Genomic DNA, 16,110 nt, shown 5'->3' with positions numbered 1-16,110 from the left:
TCATCTAAGAAGACAGCCCCATCCAGTAGTGGTGTAGCATTAGCTTTTAGTAAGAAGACAGCCCCATCCAGTAGTGGTGTAGCATTAGCTTCTAGTAAGAAGACAGCTCCATCAAGCAGTGGTGTAGCACTAGCCTCCAAGAAGACAACTCCGTCCACCAGTGGTGTAGCACTAGCCTCATCTAAGAAGATAGCTCCATCCAGCAGCAGTGTAGCACTAGCCTCATCTAAGAAGAAAGCTCCATCCAGCAGTGGCGTAGCACTAGCCTCATCTAAGAAGACAGCTCCATCCAGCAGTGGCGTAGCACTAGCCTCATCTAAGAAGACAGCTCCATCCAGCAGCAGTGTAGCACTAGCCTCATCTAAGAAGACAGCTCCATCCAGCAGCAGTGTAGCACTAGCCTCATCTAAGAAGAAAGCTCCATCCAGCAGTGGCGTAGCACTAGCCTCATCTAAGAAGAAAGCTCCATCCAGCAGTGGCGTAGCACTAGCCTCATCTAAGAAGACAGCTCCATCCAGCAGCAGTGTAGCACTAGCCTCATCTAAGAAGACAGCTCCATCCAGCAGTGGCGTAGCACTAGCCTCATCTAAGAAGACAGCTCCATCCAGCAGCAGTGTAGCACTAGCCTCATCTAAGAAGACAGCTCCATCCAGCAGCAGTGTAGCACTAGCCTCATCTAAGAAGACAGCTCCATCCAGCAGCAGTGTAGCACTAGCCTCATCTAAGAAGACAGCTCCATCCAGCAGCAGTGTAGCACTAGCCTCATCTAAGAAGAAAGCTCCATCCAGCAGTGGTGTAGCACTAGCCTCATCTAAAAAGACAGCTCCATCCAGCAGCAGTGTAGCACTAGCCTCATCTAAGAAGAAAGCTCCATCCAGCAGTGGTGTAGCACTAGCCTCATCTAAGAAGACAGCTCCATCCAGCAGCAGTGTAGCACTAGCCTCATCTAAGAAGAAAGCTCCATCCAGCAGTGGTGTAGCACTAGCCTCATCTAAGAAGATAGCTCCATCCAGCAGTGGCGTAGCACTAGCCTCATCTAAGAAGACAGCTCCATCCAGCAGCAGTGTAGCACTAGCCTCATCTAAGAAGACAGCTCCATCCAGCAGCAGTGTAGCACTAGCCTCATCTAAGAAGACAGCTCCATCCAGCAGCAGTGTAGCACTAGCCTCATCTAAGAAGAAAGCTCCATCCAGCAGTGGTGTAGCACTAGCCTCATCTAAGAAGACAGCTCCATCCAGCAGCAGTGTAGCACTAGCCTCATCTAAGAAGAAAGCTCCATCCAGCAGTGGTGTAGCACTAGCCTCATCTAAGAAGACAGCTCCATCCAGCAGCAGTGTAGCACTAGCCTCATCTAAGAAGAAAGCTCCATCCAGCAGTGGTGTAGCACTAGCCTCATCTAAGAAGATAGCTCCATCCAGCAGTGGCGTAGCACTAGCCTCATCTAAGAAGACAGCTCCATCCAGCAGTGGTGTAGCACTAGCCTCATCTAAGAAGACAGCTCCATCCAGCAGTGGTGTAGCACTAGCCTCATCTAAGAAGACAGCTCCATCCAGCAGCAGTGTAGCACTAGCCTCATCTAAGAAGAAAGCTTCATCCAGCAGTGGCGTAGCACTAGCCTCCAAGAAGACAACTCCATCCAGCTGTAGTATAGCACAAGCCTTATTTAAGAAGAAGACATCTCTGCTTTCTAATCAGACAAGTCTAGCCAGAAGTGGTGTAGCCCTAAAAGGTAATTAATTATATTTCTATCATGTAAAATTTTGATTGATCTTGTCTCTGATTTGTTTGTATTCTCTATGTTTTTTGAAATGCCAAATAAAATAATAATAATAAAACAAAAAGGAGAGGGGAATCAACAATAATTGTTTGCTTAATCCACCCAATAGCTTAATTCCAACAGTGATGTACACTTGTACAGTATAATACATCTCCAGAAAAGATGTATAAAATAATTACAAATTTTGATTTTTTTTTTTCTTCCTTACACATCCAAGAGTGATGTTGTGCAAGCTTCCTCCAAGATGACATCCAAGACTAGACCTTCCCACACAGCTTCAAAAGGTCCACACAAAGTGACTGCATCTCCAGGAAAAAATTTCTCAAGTAGCGAGAGCAAAGTACATGTAGATGTATCTTCAGGTGATAAATGCTCAGTTTCTGTGGACAAAGCAGGCAAGATCCTTGGAAGACTGAATGAATACAACAAACTCTATTGCCTGTTCCTCCAGCAGAATTTGCCTCTCTTCAATAAACTCAATCTTGAACTTCAGGAAGAAGCCCCAAAGATCCATGTCTTGCAGGCAAAATTACATGGCTTCCTTCAATATGTTTTGCTCCGCTTTGTGAAACCATCTGTAGTTGCATCTTCTTCATCACCTGAGCAGTGCAATTACAGGGAAAAGTCTAACCAGAAAGCAGATGATGATATCATCATAGGAAGAGATGTCAGGAGTTTCCTGTCTTCAAAAACTTTCACAGAGCATCAGAAGGAGGAGTTCTTTTCATCTATCAGGAAGTACTTTGTGTCTGTATGTGATTATGCCATCAAAAAGTTCCCTTTGAAAAGTGAGTTCATTGAGTATGCCAGTGTTGCTGATCCCAAAAGTAGATTGAGTGTACAGTTTTCTTCAGTGCTTTACTTTGTAAAGAAGTTCCACCTTCTGGAAGAGCAAGTAGATGAGCTAGAGCTTGAATTTGCTCACTACCAGGTGGACAAACTTGAAAATGTGTCTCTTGACCAACGGATAGATGAAGTATGGATGGCCATCTCACAGATTCGGGACAAGATTACCTCCAAGGAGAAGTATGTATATTTGCCAAGAATCATGTGTGCTATCCTTTCAGTACCACACAGTAACGCAGAAGATGAAAGGATCTTCAGTCTTGTGCGTAAAAACTCCACTGAGTTTTGTCCAAGCCTTGCCACACCTACCTTGTCTGACTTCTTGACACAGAAAGTCTATAGCTGTGCTAAGAAAACCAGCTGTCACCAGATGAAGTTCAATGACAAGTTGCTTGAGAAGTGCAAGAAGGCAGCTTCTGCCTACAATAAATCATCTTCCAGCCTGGACTGAATATATGAACAAGTGAAATCTCTAAAAGAACTGAATGTTTGGATAAATTTCTACTCGTGAGTAAAATAAATTCCACAGCCATGACGGAACGTATGAACAGACATCATCATATGTAATCATATGTAATAAACCAATAAACTAGGACTTAAAGGTAAATGCTAGTTTTGGTAACGATATCAAAATGAGTTCGTACAGAATCCAATAAAATGACCACCAAAGTGTCTGTTTGTATAAATAAAACGCATGTGCCAAAGGATTCTGGAAGAAATTGTGTAATTGCTGAGAAATCAGCAAATAAGCACAGGATTCGGGTAGAGCGTCGGGCCCGACGCTCAAAGCAATTATTATACACAGTCCCACGTGCGCTTATCTGTGTTGGGGAAGTTCAGTCTGAACATTTTTCAGCGTAGATTTCAAGATTTCACAAAGTTCAGTTTATGTAACTGTACCAGATCTAGATCCTCGATGATATACTGACAATTAAGCCTGGTTTTACAGACTTTCTCATGAAATCAGTGTTTACTGCAACTACTGGAATTTCTCTTTAATATATGGAGCTACTAATTGGACCCCTGTTGATTGCCTCTCTGAAATGTGTGTTTTCTTAATGTTGAATTGAATGACTCATCACTGCATACATACTTTTTGCATTGGATGTTTGTCGTGTGTGGTTTTAAGGTTCGTTTTAACACATTCCTTTTTTTTGTTGGAAATTCCTTTTTTTGGCCATAATGATTCCTTTTTTTGCTTGCACAAGGTTGGCAGCTCTGCACTTGTTCTGTTAGAAAAAATTTCATTGAAATCTCATTATTTTGACAAAATTACAAAACTCAGGAAATTATTTTTCTATATAAAAATATAGGAACACCTGGTACTATTTTTTAAATTACGATAAAACCCTTTTTGAAGCAAAAACTTGAGGTAAATTAAAATTAGATATAAAACATCATCCGCCTAGCTCGCATGCGATTGTAAGCAATCAGCAAGGCGAGCAAGCTAGCCCTGTGTTTGTGATGGTTTGTTTACAATCGCATGCGAGCTAGGCGGATGATCTTTTATATCTAATTTTAATTTTAATTTTTAATTTTTAATTTTAAAGGTTTTATCATAATTTAAAAAATAGTACCAGGTGTTCCTATATTTTTATATAGAAAAATAATTCCCTGAGTTTCGTAATTTTGTCAAAATAATGAGATAGAAATTTTATCTAACAGAACGAGTGACAATCTATCCCAGCCACGTGAAGTTCATCGTCAGTGCATATCGTCTGCTGTTATTCGTTGAGTTGATTTGTCTTCAGGTTCGGATATATTCACTTGTTTGTAAGTACAGTTATATCATTATTTTCCTTCTCATTATTATTTTTTTTTTGCCTCCGACGAAGATTCTGCTAGGATCGAAAGCTTAGGCCCCTTTTGACTCTCAGTATTTTGTTGATAGAAGGAAGATACTCTGTCTGGATGTGGTCATGCTGGAATTCATTTTCATTGATTTGACCCGTGGTGCAGCTAGCAGCAGCATGAGTTGGTAGCGAATCGGCGTGCAAGTTGAATTGTCCGACTCATCATCACCGGCGTAATTCCCCTAATTTACCTCCATCCATGTCACTTTGTTGTTCTAGAGCTAGAAACTTCATCTTCAAAATCATCAATTTGAAAATCCAAATCTAGATAAACTTCTGGGTTTTCTTTCATTTCGTGATCGAAGTATTCGGTGACAGTGTGGAGAAAACGTACCCTCGCAACAGGTTTTGCATGCAAGTGGAGCTTGACGTGGGAGAGCCAATCACGTCTCTCGTACACTCATGCACGTCATCAAATTCGAGTCAATTCAGAGACCGATGCGAAGCATATTTCGGAGAGGCATTTTAGCGCTTTTTAATTGGGGATTTCCACCTTATGTATTATTTTCTTTATTTTTGAATGACCAAATAATAATCCCCACATCATTACCTGTCCACTGATATATAATAAGGCCATATTCATAATATATTTCTCCTTTAATAAGATTTGCTACAGATAAATGTATAAGATGAAGGGAAAAAAAGGTTATGTGCATTATTCCGTAAAAATATTATGATTGGGTTTGTTCAACATGTGGCAGCATGCAACTTCAAGTCTGATTGGCCATTGCAAGTTTCATGTTACAGAACCCTGGTGGGGCTGGAGAAATAAAGATTACTTTGAAATAAAAAAAAGATATGGTAAATGAGATTTACCTTGAAATTGTAATGCAGGTGAGACTGCCAGAGGCGATCCACAATTGGGACATACCTGTTTATCTCATTTTTGTGTTGTTCATATTTGCAGGGAGAAGGAGATTATGTATCATCTTCAGTTGAATCCCTCTATCAATCCATGCTACCTAATCTGCCCCAGTATATGGTAAGACACCACTACTTGTCATTTCTTCTTGATAGACTTGTACTTTATTCCATAGTGAGACTCAATCAGTCAATTAAACAAGTAGACAGTGATGTGCAGTAAATATTAAAAATGTCCCACTTGCAGCGTCTGGACCTGAGGCTATGTTGATGTGTACCAGATAATGACTATCATATATAGAGGAGCCACAGGGTGATGATATCACAGCAAAGAACAGGGCTGATTGTAAATCGTTAATCTTCTTTGTTTTACATGTGGGTCTTGTCTTCTCATGCTATAAATCCAGCAAAAGAAGATATACATGGACAGGCATAGATTTAGCCCTAGAATATTAACAAATAGCATATTTTATATTGTTAATTCCTGTATTGCTTAATAAAAATATGATTTGGAATAAACACAAGCAGGAAAATACTGATTTCCCCCAGTATTCTTTTGTGTAATACATTACAGATATCGCTCCTGAAGATTCTTCTTGCTGCTGCTCCAACATCTAAAGCCAAAACTGAATCTATTAATATCCTAGCTGATGTTCTACCAGAAGAAATGCCGTAAGTAGTCATACCTAACATTCTTTCAACGTTAACATATCTAAATTTCCAAGAGAAGGGAATTTATAGGTCATTCTCCTAATGAACTACATTGGTTTTTATTTGATATGAAATATTACTATTTGGTAGCTAGTTATCCTGTATTCTTGGATCTGTAGGTCCCTTATTTGATGTCAATAACTACATGTAAGGGATAAGTGTAAGTGATAATTTCCAAACTTTACATTTCTGTATAGGCACACCAGTAGTTATTAAAGGGAATACATGTTACTTTTCTTTTATAAGGACTCATTAGACTCATTAGATACTGAAAATTTAGTATTATCCATCTGTTCTGATTTCAGAATCACTGTTCTACAGAGCATGAAACTAGGAGTTGATGTCAACAGACATAAAGAGATTATTGTGAAGGCTATCTCAGCTCTCTTACTCATCCTTCTCAAGCATTTCAAGCTTAACCATGTCTATCAGGTAATGAAACGTCTTTAAAGGACAAGTCCACCCCAACAAAAAGTTGATTTGAATAGAAAGAGAAAATTCAAACACGCATAACACTGAAAATTTCATCAAATTCGGATGTAAAATAAAAAAGTTAAAATTAAAAATATTTTAAAGTTTCGCTTAATTTCACAAAACAGTTATATGCACATCATGTTCGGTATGCAAATGAGGGGACCGATGACATCACCCACTCACTATTTCTTTTGTATTTTATTATATGAAATATTTTGATTTTCTCGTCATTGTAATGTGAAACAAAGTTTCAATCCTCCCTGAACACGTGGAATTCCATTATTTTAACATTTTATGGTTCAGGCAAGGAGGTCCTAATTTTCAAATTCGTAAGAATTGAAATATTGTAAAATTCAAACAAAAAACAAAAGAAATAGTGAGTCAGTGACATCATCGACTCTCTCATTTGCATATCACTGAGTTGAGCATAGAACTGTTTTGTGAAAATTAAGGGAAATTTTAAAATGTCATAATTTTCTTATTTTACATCCGATTTTGATGAAGTTTTCAGTATTATTCATGTTTGATTTTTCTCTATAATATGTAAATCAACTGTTTCATGGGGTGGACTTGACCTTTAATGATCTCAATCCATGATAAAATAAACCCCTTCTAAATTCATTATGCTTTAAACAAGATATTTTCCAAACACTATTTTCTCTTTGCTTGTTTCAGTTTGAGTTCATGAGCCAACACCTGGTATTTGCTAATTGCATCCCTCTAGTGCTCAAGTTCTTCAATCAAAACATCCTCTCCTATGTGGGTGCTAAGAACAGGTGAGTGTCATTGTATTTTAGTTCTCAGGTTTATACACACATTAATCACTTCCATGATTGATGATAAACTTCAATCTACTAATAGCTTAGATAGCATTTCTATATTTTTCTTTCTAGATGCTTTTATTTCCACTTGTGTAGTGGTACTTTGGTGTAATAAGATTTTATGGGCCTCTCACTCAAATATTTTATGAGTTCGTAATTTACCAAATAATAATCAGAATTAATTGGCAGTTGGCCTTATCAGTTCCAATAGATCCCTGAAACAAAACAAAAAAATGAATAGTATCATGATCTGTGGTTGCAGAAGATAAAAATCTTACTCAGTGGGTAAAGATGACATTTCATCACTTCCTCTTGGCATACCCAATCAATATCCACAAATTGTTGCATGAAAAAAGATGAAAATGTCATTGAGTGATTTTGATGTGTTTTATACTTGACAGTATCCATGTGATAGACTTCCCTTCATGTGTTATTGGTGATCAGCCTGAGCTTACAGCAGAGAGTCTAGTAAGTAGAAGCTCTGATACCAATGATAATAGTTCTCTAGTTTCATTCCCTAGCTACATGTATGATGTCCTGATGAAAAGAAGAAAGCTGATGTAAATGATTTATGACATTTTTTTACAATGCTGGGTAATTGCATTGTTATCATGATTTTTTTTTCACATCAACTGATTTTTATAAAAAGCCTGTCTAGACGTATTATGGTATCACGCTCGGTGTCCGTCCGTTAACTTTTCCTTGTAAACGCGATAACTTCAGTTTTACTTAACCTAAGCTCATATAAGTTGGTGTGTATGTTACTAGCATGAATCCCAGGAAGCCTATTGATTTTTTAGGTTAGATAGTCAAAGGTGAAGTCGCCACCTTCCACTTTTCGTGCTTGACCAATAACTCCATTTACAGGCGGGCGTATTATGTGCTCGCCTTAGCGACACTCTTGTTCATCAAATTACTTTGCTATATTGAAAATGTGAAAAAAGGTGATAACAAGTGTCTGCAGAAGTCAGTTTAATGTGTGCATACAAAACAAAATCAACATGCTGTGCCATAAACATCATCTTTGAACAATAGTTTATTGAAGTATTTTGATTGTGTTTATAGGAAGCTGGAGATAGCCAGCCTTACTGTTGGAGAAATCTCTTCTCATGTATTAATCTGCTCAGAATACTCAACAAGCTCACCAAATGGAAACATTCAAGAACCATGGTAAGAAGCATTAACCCTAAGAAGACTGGGGGGGGCTGATTCAGCCCCCCCCCTCGACATTTTTCGTGATAAATCCGTTGCATGAAATTTTTTGACCGCGTCGCTCGCTGACTTTTTACTTTCAAGTCTCGCGCAACTTTTGAGACCAAAATTGTGACCCCCAGGTACGCGGTTCCGAAATTACGCAACATTTCGTAAGTGCATGCAGACCCAAACTTCTTCAAAAACGTGAATTTGTGTACAAATCCAATGCAAATAGTGTTTTTAGCCAAAATTCATAAATGTATTATTATTTTTCCTTTTACTGCTTAAAATCAATTAATTTTATCTTGTTTATGGTCAAAATAAAGTCCCCGACATTTTCCATTGAAAAAACAATAAAAAATAAAAAGTAAAAAAACAAAGAAATACTAAAAGATATTTAGTATTAACAAAGAAATACATAAGAAATTTAGAAAACAATAGAATACATAAGAAAATAAATGTTTTTTTGAAATTTTTGAAAAATAAATTTTATCAGATGCCTATCTAGAGTATGTGAAACAAAAATTAGCATTTTAGGGGCATTATTTTATTAATTAGAGCAAACTTATGATTTAACGCATAAATTAGCATAATTAATGAGCAATGAGATATTTCGCAGAATTTGATATTATTGTTTTGTAGATAATGCCATGTGTAACGCGCATGCCAATTTTCGTCGTGATCGCACGATCGACAGCCAAGATCATAAGGGGGGGCTGAATCATGAATCAGCCCCCCCCCCCCCCCAGTCTTCTTAGGCATCGAAATAGCCCAGTCTATTTAGGGTTAAGGCGTTCATTCTTCTGCTTATTTCAGTATTTGGCCAATTCCAGCGTAATGCTAACATCAGGGGAATTCCCTCTACAATTCAATCAGTTTTTTAAATCCATGCAGTCATAGTGGCCAATAAATTCTAGGGAAAGTTTTTAAAATCTAGAGGTTATTTATCAGCATACGCTCATGAATATGGTTTTAGTAATTTAAACAAACTTTACATTAACCAAACTTAACATGAAAAATGCTATCTAGCCTGAGACCTGGATATGCCTAAAATTGCCAACACATGTTAACACAGTCGGGCATGCATATTATTTTAGTTTGAAAAAACCCTGTCCAGTCTATAGAATGCCTTGGGTATTTTGCTTATTATTCAGCAATTGTTTGTTTTACAGAATTATTTGGCAAATGTAAATGTTTTTTAAAAGAATTGTCCCCCTTAAAAACATTCTATCTCTAAAAAATTGTACCTATGAATAATTGCACCATCAAAGAATTGTTCTACTAAAATTGTACAACTTGGGTGGTCATTTTGTTGGATTCAGGTCGAAGTCATTTTATGATTGTTACTGCAACTGGAAATTATGCTTAATCTGGATGAAACCAATTGCAAAATGTGTTTGATGAATTCAGGAAGAATTGTTCTAAAAATACTTTTTCTAACATGTGTTGCTTTGTATTACTAAAATGGCAACGTTGAGTCTTTTGTCCTGAAATTCTCTGTTTATCCAGGTAACAGATATGGTGATAAAAACAATTTGTTCTTTATTATGGAATATGTGGAATTATAGTTATTCGTTTCAGATTACAATGATGACCCTTGTATTTTATTATGTAGTGCTCATTTTAAAGTTATCTTTCTCCCTTTGTACACTGTCGGACAACTTGGCAAAGCAAAGAACCAAATAGATATAAATCAACTGAGATTTCTAGTTAACTTTTTACAAACAAATTACTTATTTTGGGTTTTTCTTTCAATTTTAAGATGTTGGTCGTCTTCAAATCAGCTCCAATTTTGAAGCGTGCCCTGAAGGTTAAGCAAGCAATGATGCAGCTGTATGTATTAAAGCTTCTGAAAGTACAGACTAAATATCTTGGTCGTCAATGGAGGAAGAGTAATATGAAGACTATGTCAGCTATTTATCAGAAGGTTCGTCATAGACTCAATGATGACTGGGCATATGGCAATGGTAAGTCATATCATTTTATGATCAATTAAATAAAACAGCATTTCAAATTTTCTGAAAATTAACATATTATTTGCTTATTATATCACTATATGAAATATAAATATGATTTTATATATTTTTGTGTTTCAGTAAATATTGACAGTAAATAAGTATGTGAGTTTTGAAACATTAATTAATAAAATGATGTGGTCATGATACACTAATTTGGAACTTTGATATATAGTCAGGTAGTTGAAATTTAATTGTCATGAATTGGTAATTCATTGTAACACTCACTCTCTCTCTCTTACACTCTCTCTTCCTCTCTTTTTTTTCTTTTTTTTTTTCCCCTCCCTTCCGTGCTACTTTCTGGTTAGTCAGAACTCATTTTTTAAATGTTATTTGGCTGCATTTTTGTTTTCAATTTTGGTTTATCATGATGGGGATGCATGTCATAATTTAATACATGCATCCCCAACGTGATAAACAACCTTCCTATGTGTTTTGATGTTTCTTATATATATGTATGATGTAGAAATCATGTAAATTGAGCTTTTTGATTTGATTTTGAATGTATTTTTATATAGGTAAATTTTTTAAAGTGTTATGCAATTCGGCTTTTCAGCCGCTATCCAGTGCGTATCAAAAAAAAGTTTACACTTAGAAAAAATCCTGTAAAATTATACATTTGTAATATCCTGAAGAGTTTTCCACATTTTAATATTGGTACAGATCCATTTAAGAAAATGACGATATAACTGTTGAAAAATATTTCCGCTTGAGTGAGCATCACTTACTTTTGAAAAGTTAGTGAAAAATGATTTGCGCAGAACTTTGAAATAGTTATGCAAATAAAAGTAGACCTTAATCATGAATGGAATTTAGCTAGTAAAATTGGTTTGAAGATATATTTTACCTCTTTTAACTTGTTTCCTTGCCCAAAACACTTCGAAGAGTGCATTGCGCCCTACCCCACTCCCCCACACATCGAGGCCATCGTGACGATATTTGCTTTACACTGAGCTGTGATTTACATGAAATGGCGTAGGCTTGATCTTCATTTTGTTAATCATTGTCAAGCTTGGAAAAAGTGTGGAGAAAAAAGTATTAAATGAAAAATGAAATGTAGACCCACTTTAAATGATAAAAACTTAGTGAAAAAATGCTGGAGATGTCTGATATAAACTTTTCTTCAGATTCAGTTATGTCCTCAGATCCAGCTGGCACAAAAAGGGTAAAGGTTGTGCTTACTAAGTGTTGAAATTTCAGTTTGGGTGGCAAAATTGTTTGAATGTATCCGTTTTATTTCAATTGACTAAAAGTGCAAGGGAAATGCATGAGAAATGTTTCGCAAGTTAAGTTTGATTTCGCCCTTTCCCCTTGACACAGCGTGAAAACGAGCATTTCTGCGCAAACAGATTTCTACGAGCTTTACAAAAAATGGACAGTGCTCACTCAAGTGTAACATTCTGTCAAAACTTTTACTTTCATTGGATAGATGAGACCCAAACCCAAGATTATATGTGAAAAAATTACCCACATGTATATTTTTTAATGCCCAGGGCTTTTTCAAAGTGTAAACTTTTTTTTATACGCACTGTAGATACCCTTGTTGTAATAAACCGTTTTAAATAGAATAGATAAAAATATGTGTGATTTTCAATAAAGAATCAAATGAAAGAATGTGTTCTTTTATGTTTGATTGGGGATTAACCTATTGTGAACCAACATAGTCAGTTTTCAAATCCTCACAGTAGCACTATGTTCTAAGGCAAGTCATTGATCTGCAAATGCCATCTCCACTCCCAGGGTATGACTTTTGCCATGTACTCTGTGTTTTTTTTCTGGCCATACTGAGCAAACCACATGGATTTTACATACAATGTACCTTTAAGTACATGTCTAATGCCTGGATGGACAGGTAGGGATGGGGTAACAAAGAACATTCATATCTTGCCAATGGACTCTACTGCAATGGTAGGACTAAAAAAGAACTCAAATATTATAAATAATAGTATTTTTTTGACTGCACAAATTACAAAGGCTTTCATGTTCATATTTCAGTAAATTAACAGTGCAATGCAAGTCATTTCATAAGCTATTCACATCTTGTTCACAGAATAGAATATAATATGATTATGAAGTTGAAAGTTGACTAATTGTCTACTCCATCGATCTGGTATGGTGTACACATACTGATTTTTTTTTTTTTTTACATATCTTGAATTCATATTCTTCCATTTGCTTTTTTTTTGGAACCCATCTTGTTAGTACCATTATTATTATTACCTTGAATTGCAGACATGGATGCTAGACCATGGGACTTTCAAGCAGAGGAATGTGCATTAAGAGCATGTGTGGATAGATTCAACTCTAGAAGATATGAACACAACAACTCAACATGTCTTCATCCAGAACTTGCTCCTGTTGATAATAACTTACAGAGTGTACTTAGTCAGAAGGTGGAATTGAGTGAAGAATTTCAACGGTACTATGAAGTTTGGTTAGATAGAGAAGTCTTCTCAACACAAATCAACTGGGACTTACTTTTGAGAGACCAGGTCTGTATATAGAGATTCAAGACTGGTCTAATAGAAAGATCAGGTACCAGAATTCTAGACCATAGGCAAGGTTTTGTGTGGCAAAACAGTGAGACTGAATCTTAAGATTAGATCTGCTTTGCTGTGTTTAAAGACTAGAAATCAGGACACATGTTAAACCCTAATTTTTTTAACTGAGTTTAGAGGTTATTGAACATGTGGTTACCAATGTAGCAATGATTTAAAGTTTGTAGTCCATACAAAAACCAAAAAAATGTACATTACCAAAGGCCAGAGACCACATCTTTCTAGACTTAAGGGTTGTTACAGATTTTTTTCTTTGAATTAAGCATAACTGAGAGAACAAATGGTTCTTGTGCCAAATTTACAATATTGTATTAACAAAGTGGGACTGAATGCCCTATAAACCTGATAAGATTTTGACAAGTAATTGACTTCACAATGAATTGTTTGTTAATAACAAGAATTCTGAAGTACCATATTTTTTTCAACTTAAGATGAGGCAAATTAAAAGTGATGTAGAATCTGATATGGCATGGGGATATATTCCAATTGTTAATGAAGTCATGCTTAACTTTACAAACTGTTAAATGAAACAGTCCTTTGGACATGCTCTGTTATTTGGGAACACCAGAGGAGCGTTTCATAAAATGAATAGCCAGATATTTTCACTGACAACTGTTATAAGCTACTGAAATCCATGCATCTGATTGGTTCAATGCAAATTTGTCAGTGAAAATCACTGTCATGATGAATCACTCTGCAGAATCCCTATCTAAGGATCATCTGTGCAATACTTGTGATCAGGGATGATATAAAGTGAAAACATAGGTCACCCTATTTTATATTGACCTCTATATTCAGATGAGAGTGGAAAAGAGGGGTACACACAAAGAATAAAAGTTGCATTTCCTACTCAAAAGAAAATCTTCATTTATGTTGAATCTAGCACAAACTAAGAGCATCATCTGTTCACAATCCACTGGCTAACACAGTATTATTTAAATTCAGTGAAACTGCTCTCATCCATGATAAAAGACCTTTGGTCATACCATAAAATCAAATATTTTGTACATCTGTAGTTCTGTACCCATTTTCTCAATTTTACCTCTCTTCATAAACGATGCAAGCCGTGATGATTTGATAGCATTACACCTTTTTCTGTTTCATGGATGAACATAATACAGAATTGCCCCTTGCATTATAAAAATCTAATATAGATTTAAAGAATATCATTGAGAACTTGTTATATATGATATTTGAATTGTATTATGGGATGAGAATATGGCAACAAAATCAAAATGGTTATGTACCAAGTCTAGGACATGGTAGAATTAAATTTTGATAACATTAGATGTCAGATATATGTAATTACTCTGAAATTTAAACTTTTGGATTTGTGGATATGTGACGTTGATCGATTTTTTTAAAAATTGAACTCATTGTTAATTTCAGAAGAATGTTGCTGAATACTGGTATTTTGCATTTTACAGCATTACAAAACATTATTCATCATATATATTTGTATTTTGATATCATTTTTATGATTTTTTTTTACCACAGCCATGCTCCATGTATCCGTTATTTTCTCATAGATATGATTGAACTTATGGAACCACTTTATCATAGATTTGGTCAATGAAACAGATGCCATATGCAATAAATCTATTTGTCTTTAATTTTGTTTAGGAGGTAACATTAAATCTTTACTGCACGATTTAGTTCATAATCTGAATTCTGTTGTTTGAATAATTGAATTTGTTTCTAGATAGCAAAAAAAAGAGTAGGAATGGTATATGTCTTAACCCGAAATTGTATTCCTTTTTGCAGTTTCACAAGGAGAAAATTCCTGAAAAGGAACCATGAGGTGTACCTCATTCTCACATGTTTTAAAGCAAAGTATTAAGCAAAGCTTCTTCTCAGCTCTAAGGATTTGAGTGTGATACATGTTCATCAAACTCATGCACAATTTTGATTTGTTAGCTAAATTTCTTAGACAATTGGTTAAATTCAAATGCATTGTACAATGTATAAACATTTACTCTTTGAAAAGCCTCATATGTTTGATATTTAGTAAATCAAGATGTTCTTTTGTTAGTATACTGTATCTGAATATCAGAGATCTCTTGGGAGTATTTTTTGTTTGACTTTGGAGAAATTATTTGTCTTGCTTTGTCTGGTGGGTGTTTCTTGAAGTTGTTATTAAGTTAAGAGCGACTTTAAAAACGACTGGTGAACCTTTCTTACGCGCGCTAAATAATCACCAATAAACATTTAATGGTGAATATCCTTTACCATAAAGGATCACCAGTCGTTCCTAAATTCACTCTTAACTTATGATTAGCTTAATGAAATGCCCCCCCCCCCCCATCTACTGAAGTTACTCTGACTTTGGTAAATATTTGACATTTGGAAGGTCAGCTCATGCAAGGTATTTAGACTAACATGAAGTAGAGTGATTCATTCACGGTAAATTCCTTTTTTGAAAGTCTTCAAAATTTGTTATGTACAGAGGAGACTTTTCCACTTGATCTTTATGTAATTTATGAATATCATTCATTTCCTTCATATTCCATTCATTAACATTGTTATATCAAATTGATTGGTCCAATTGAGTGTATGAAAGGGCCCTTTTATATTTATGTCAACAATTTTTTTTTCAGCACACGTACAATTGTGTTTTAGTATGGTATATTGCAAAATCTTATGGACAACTGACAATCTATAGGCAAAAATCACTCATAAAATCCACTACTTTTATTTCATCAAGAATCCTATGTGCCACCTTTTTCCCGGGAGGAAAAAAATATTAAAGATTATATACATGTAGTCAGGCTCTTTAAGTTTCTTCCTTGGTCAAATGGAATTCAATGTAGTAATACCACTGACTCTTTGCAATGACGACTATTTTCTGTAGATTTTGACAAATGGGTTGGATTCGCTCTTTACATGTAATATGTACTTTAATATTTTAATGTATAGCTTTATGTTTGTAATTGTACATAGTTTGATCTAATTTAAAATAAAAGAGATCATGCCTCGTGTGATCTATATGTATACAAACCA

The 16,110-nt window shown here is 35.6% G+C and overlaps 1 protein-coding gene across 1 annotated transcript in view; it reads left to right on the top strand.

The window, feature by feature from the left end:
• Positions 1-16,110, top strand: part of LOC129256806 (striatin-interacting protein 1 homolog) — a 39,339-nt gene extending 23,229 nt beyond the window's left edge. Inside the window, exons 14-21 of the mRNA XM_054894993.2 lie at positions 5,384-5,458; positions 5,912-6,009; positions 6,354-6,480; positions 7,198-7,298; positions 7,745-7,811; positions 8,409-8,513; positions 10,300-10,504; positions 12,785-16,110. Coding sequence (XP_054750968.2) covers positions 5,384-5,458; positions 5,912-6,009; positions 6,354-6,480; positions 7,198-7,298; positions 7,745-7,811; positions 8,409-8,513; positions 10,300-10,504; positions 12,785-13,056 — 1,050 coding nt within the window. The 3' untranslated portion in view covers positions 13,057-16,110. The remainder of the gene's footprint in view (positions 1-5,383; positions 5,459-5,911; positions 6,010-6,353; positions 6,481-7,197; positions 7,299-7,744; positions 7,812-8,408; positions 8,514-10,299; positions 10,505-12,784) is intronic.

This window comes from Lytechinus pictus, chromosome 3 (genome assembly GCF_037042905.1).
Source record: "Lytechinus pictus isolate F3 Inbred chromosome 3, Lp3.0, whole genome shotgun sequence".
NCBI lineage: Eukaryota > Metazoa > Echinodermata > Echinoidea > Temnopleuroida > Toxopneustidae > Lytechinus > Lytechinus pictus.
The sequence above is the reverse complement of the archived record's forward strand: the minus strand, read 5'-3'. Positions and strand labels throughout refer to the sequence as shown.